Below are 4,741 nucleotides of genomic sequence, written 5' to 3'. Positions count from 1 at the left end.
ATGATAATTATGACTAACATTATGTTTTTAACTTTATTATATTTTTATTTTCATTTTTCTTGTTAATATCAAGGATCAAAACTAAAATATGATATCAAATTCAATAATTGTTTAGTGCTTTTGAGATTTTTTTTTTCTTTTTCCAGTAATTTTTTAGTTAATAATAAATTCTTAAATAAACTTTTGATATGTGACGGTTTAGTACTTAATTAACCGAATTGAGAGATTCAATAGAAAATAATAAAAATAACGATAGTTATATCAATGCGTCACGCGGTGGCTGGGACTTGCACAAATAATGCTATTAGAATATATAAGAATATCTCATGTAAATTAGGAAAGCCAAATAAGACCAAAAAAAAAATAAATAAATAAATAAAAAAGCTATGCATGGTGACAAGAAGAAGGAAAATAGTACATGCGTATTCAATTTGCACCGATTCAAGTTTTCTTTAAAAGACTTGATGAGTGTCACCTTGAAGTCTTCGATTGACAAAAAGAACCTCATCTTTTATTGCTTTATAATTATTTCACTTACATATATATACCAACTATATTTAGTACTGAAATCCTTAAACAAACAATTATATAATCAAACAGCTTCTGGATTAGCTCTTTGAAAAAACCTTGCATCTATCTTAAAAGTATATTTGCAAGTTCAGATATATTTAGAAAGGGAAATAATGAAAGGATAGAAAAACTTATTAATTATTACTCTTCAAATCCTTTCATTATCTCCAAAATCTGAAATCACAAACAAACTCTAAAAAAAAAGAAAATAACTTTAATTTTTTTAATATATGGTTTAATTATTTCATGATCTTCAAAGTGTCTAGGAACCTTTCTTTTGTAATATCATTGTTGGAAATGAAATGAAGAAACTCCCTGAAGCTGAATTCATTGTAACACTTTGGTAATTGATGATGATTATCATCAACAAGCTCTTTTGCTGGCCCTATCTTCTTGTCCATTGCAAAACTATGAAGACTCACAATTGAAAACCTCTTCTTATCCACATTCACTGTTGCTCGGTGAATCACACTCTTGTAAACTCCATTGCTCAAAACTTCCATTTGATCACCCAATTGCACTACTAGGCCACCTTCAACTAAGGGAACTGCCTCCCAATTATTGTTTTTGTTCTTGAATTCGAGCCCGGATCGAGTTTGGAGTAGAACAGTTATTGATCCATAATCGGAATGAGGGTGGATCCCTAGGGTTAGTTCGGGTTCAGGGCATGCAGGGTAGCAATTCACAGCTAGGAGTTGAGATCCACCATTAACTTCTTCTTCAAGGTAGCTAGGGTTTAACCCTAGGCTCTCAAAAATCATCTCCATTAGTTTGTTTTGAAGATCTTGCACTGCCTCAGCATAATTTCCCATGTTCTTCCTATTACCAAATATAGTTGATTGAATTATTTTTTTTTCTTAAAAATTTGATAAAAAATAATTAATAGAAAATACTATTTGTACAACAAAATCAACTACTAAAATTAGTCACCAATATATTTGTGTATAAATATATGTGTGGTTTAATTTATTTTCAATGTGTATTTGTATTTTAACATGTATTTTATACGGATGACTGACTTTAGTGGTTGATTTTAGTGTACACGTAGCATAATCCATAATTAATATACAATAGAAATATTTTGAGTGAACCTTTTTATTATTGGTTCATATATAGAACACTAAATTCACTAGAAAAAATAGAGTATAATGAAAAAGGAGAAGATAGAAAAGGTTTATAAGGAATAAAAATATTCAAAATTTTTTTATATTAGCAGAAAAAAAAATTAGTTTTTTTAAATACAGATCATGTATAATATAATCCTATTCTAGGATATTTATATTTATCAAAGTGAAAAGAGATGAAGCATGCAAAAAAAATTGGTATAAGATTATTATTGATTTTGGTATAATATACCTATAACTTGGTGGATTTGAAGGCCACAAATGAATCCAATCCGGTAGGGGATGAGAATAATGTTTGATGAAATCTCTCCAACAAAAAACTTCATCCCTAGCATGATTAAGGCTTGTTCCATATCTTACAGGCTTATGAACATCATCAGAAAACAAACACATCTTTTCATCATGAGGGAGGTTGAAGAACTCCTCTGCAGCTTTTAGGGCTTCATTTATTGCTGATTCATCAATTCCATGGTTAATAACCTACACAAAATAATAATCATAAGTCTTGCGAAGACAACTACATATTATTCATAATTGAATTTAATAATAACAATATTAATAATGTATAATGTATTGTAATTGGTTCATGCATGAAGAAAAGCCATATACATATGTATAGGAAGTATTAGGAATAATAATGATATGAGTACAATTCCATTCTAAGGGGGAAAAAATTGCTTGTTTTTTTTTTTCTAGCTAGTTGCTGTTATACATAAGGAAGGAAAATACATTTGATATTTTGTAATAAGCTATGAATGATTCATTTATAAGGAAGCAGCCAAAGACAGTGTATCTTAAATTGCGGTATGGGAAATGGAAGTAAAGTATATATCTCTGGAAGTCAAGATCAAAGTTGCTATTATTAATTATGAGTGTGTTCATCCACTTGACATATAAATTCATGTTGTTATTACCTAAGACAATTGTTTAATTTTGTATTATTATTTTTATTTTGGTGTCTATGTTATCGCTTTGAAAAGGGGCATGTCAATGTCATCATTTGTGTACATACCTATTCAAAGTCTTTAAGGGCTATATATACATACATGCAACTATAGAAATACATACAACTTGCATAATAATATTTTCACTTTAAATAAAATATTATTGGTAATAATTAATAAGTTTCAACTAATTGATAATTTCTAACTAATAATGTGCCTAATTGCAATTAAAAATAAAAAAATGAGTACATCATATATAGTTATCCAAATATATTAAGTATTTAGAGAGTGATAATTATATATTATTATTGCTATATTATTATACACTAATAATGTGTTTTATATTGTCATTAAATTAAATATTTTCAGTTATAAAATTGTTAAAATTAAATAAAAAGTCAATTGATATTAACCAAAAAAAAGTTGGTTACTCAACATTACTATTTCATTAATGCTGTAACAGCTGATTAACAATGTAATTTTTTACACCAGGAGAGTGTAAAAAAATTTTACACTTAAAGAGTGTGTAAAAAAAATTTTACAATTAAAAGAGTGTAAAAATGAAATCCACCTTATACTAAATTTTAATGTATAATAAACCATATTTTTTAATTTGTAACGATACCCAATTATCCACAATCATGTACAATCCATATTTGTACTTGCATACATGTATTTCCCTAGCAAAATTAAATGATATACAAAATTGAGTAATTGAGCATTGTGCTATATATATATATATAAATACCTGAAAGAAACCAAACTCCTTGCAAGCATTTCTGATTTTGTTGATAATTTGATATCTACGAGATTGATCATGAAAATCAGACAAGTCTATTATAGGGAGAGGAAGAACATGTTCATCATGATGATGAATGATGTTTGGGCGTTGTGAAGGGGGTAGAACATAGCATTGAGGAATAAAAGACACTCCTTGTTGGTCAAGATTCATAGCACTAGTAAAAGAGGAAGCACCACTACTACTCTTTGCTTGATTATCCATGTATCCTTCTTTTTTTTGTAAAATGAATTCGATTGAGATATTAATTGAACTATGATGACTAGCTGACCCTATACATGTACTATTTATAAACATCTATTATTGTATCATTGATTATCCATACATTTATCCTCTCTATCCATAGTTCCTAATGTTGTTCACTTACATTGTATATGCAAAGCAAAACAAGACAGATTTACTTTCCGTTGAAAATTGAGTGCGGATTATTATGCTTAGTAGTTTTATATATATATTAGGAGATGGTTCCAAAAAAAGGAGGTATTTGACGAAGAACAATTTGAATAGAACGTCACATAGCTGGATCCAAAAGAATAGTGTTATTTATATACATACACAAGCTTAATTTTGACGGCTTTATACACTCTTACATGTATGTATATTAGAAGAGTATACTATATAGTACATGATCGTACTACATGAATTGTAGGCTTCTTTTGGCATAGCATACAATTTGCACATGTGGGGTGTGTATTATTTTATTTTATTTGAGGGTGGAACTTGTGGGCTGGTTTTGAAGTATATATAGACCCTTGTATTTTAGACTATTAAAAAAAGGAAATTTATTTGGAAATGAATGTAGTACTTATTTTTGTTTCAAACAATCATGTACCAACTTGTTCTTAATTCACAATTTCTCAATAAAGATCAGGGGCAAGAACGTACCTAATGAAATATAGTATCATGTTCATATAACATATCTATCTTGTGCTTTTATTTGGCGGCTGCTTTAATGTTCTTTGCCTCTTTTTCTGGTACATGCATGAATATGTTGTTTTCAGTGTTTGGACTCTTCACCGCTTTTTAATTTGTATATGGATACATGAGCAGTGTTGAACTCTCATATGGGGGAGAGAGGTGCTTCACAATTTTGTGGTGTTAGTAAAACCACAACTCGGACCATGCGAGTTTCTATTCACCACACGGACTGTCCGAGTTGCATTTCACTAAAACGCACGGTCCGATTTGATGCAGTCTGGATACGCATCGTACAATAACTTCTCCCCGAACAGTGCCTTGAAACCAAACAAAGACCCATGCAACTCACTCTCATTATCCAATTACAATCACTTTCAATTTCAGAT

At 29.4% G+C, this 4,741-nt stretch overlaps 1 protein-coding gene across 1 annotated transcript; it reads right to left on the bottom strand.

Annotated features, from left to right (window-relative positions):
• Positions 1 to 809: 809 nt before the first annotated feature.
• Positions 810 to 3,641, bottom strand: LOC130975765 (flavanone 3-dioxygenase 3-like). The gene is made up of 4 exons (XM_057900504.1): positions 3,387 to 3,641; positions 2,424 to 2,528; positions 1,927 to 2,174; positions 810 to 1,389 (listed from the first exon to the last, which is right to left on the bottom strand). Exons 1-4 carry the CDS (start codon positions 3,639 to 3,641, stop codon positions 810 to 812), a joined length of 1,188 nt encoding a protein of 395 aa, XP_057756487.1.
• Positions 3,642 to 4,741: the final 1,100 nt, after the last annotated feature.

This window comes from Arachis stenosperma, chromosome 4 (genome assembly GCF_014773155.1).
Source record: "Arachis stenosperma cultivar V10309 chromosome 4, arast.V10309.gnm1.PFL2, whole genome shotgun sequence".
Lineage (NCBI taxonomy): Eukaryota > Viridiplantae > Streptophyta > Magnoliopsida > Fabales > Fabaceae > Arachis > Arachis stenosperma.
Note: the sequence above shows the minus strand (reverse complement) of the source record. Positions and strands in the feature narration are given on the sequence as shown.

What these genes read in the sequence shown, in the direction of transcription:
- LOC130975765 (XM_057900504.1), bottom strand. Translation starts at nt 3,641, where the DNA reads ATGGATAATCAAGCAAAGAGTAGTAGTGGTGCTTCCTCTTTTACTAGT. An exon ending in CTTATTACAAAATATCAAAT is followed by an intron (nt 2,175 to 2,423) that starts GTATTTTCCTTC and finishes TATTTTGTGTAG; the next exon opens with GTTATTAACCATGGAATTGA. An exon ending in TCAAATCCACCAAGTTATAG is followed by an intron (nt 1,390 to 1,926) that starts GTATATTATACC and finishes ATTTGGTAATAG; the next exon opens with GAAGAACATGGGAAATTATG.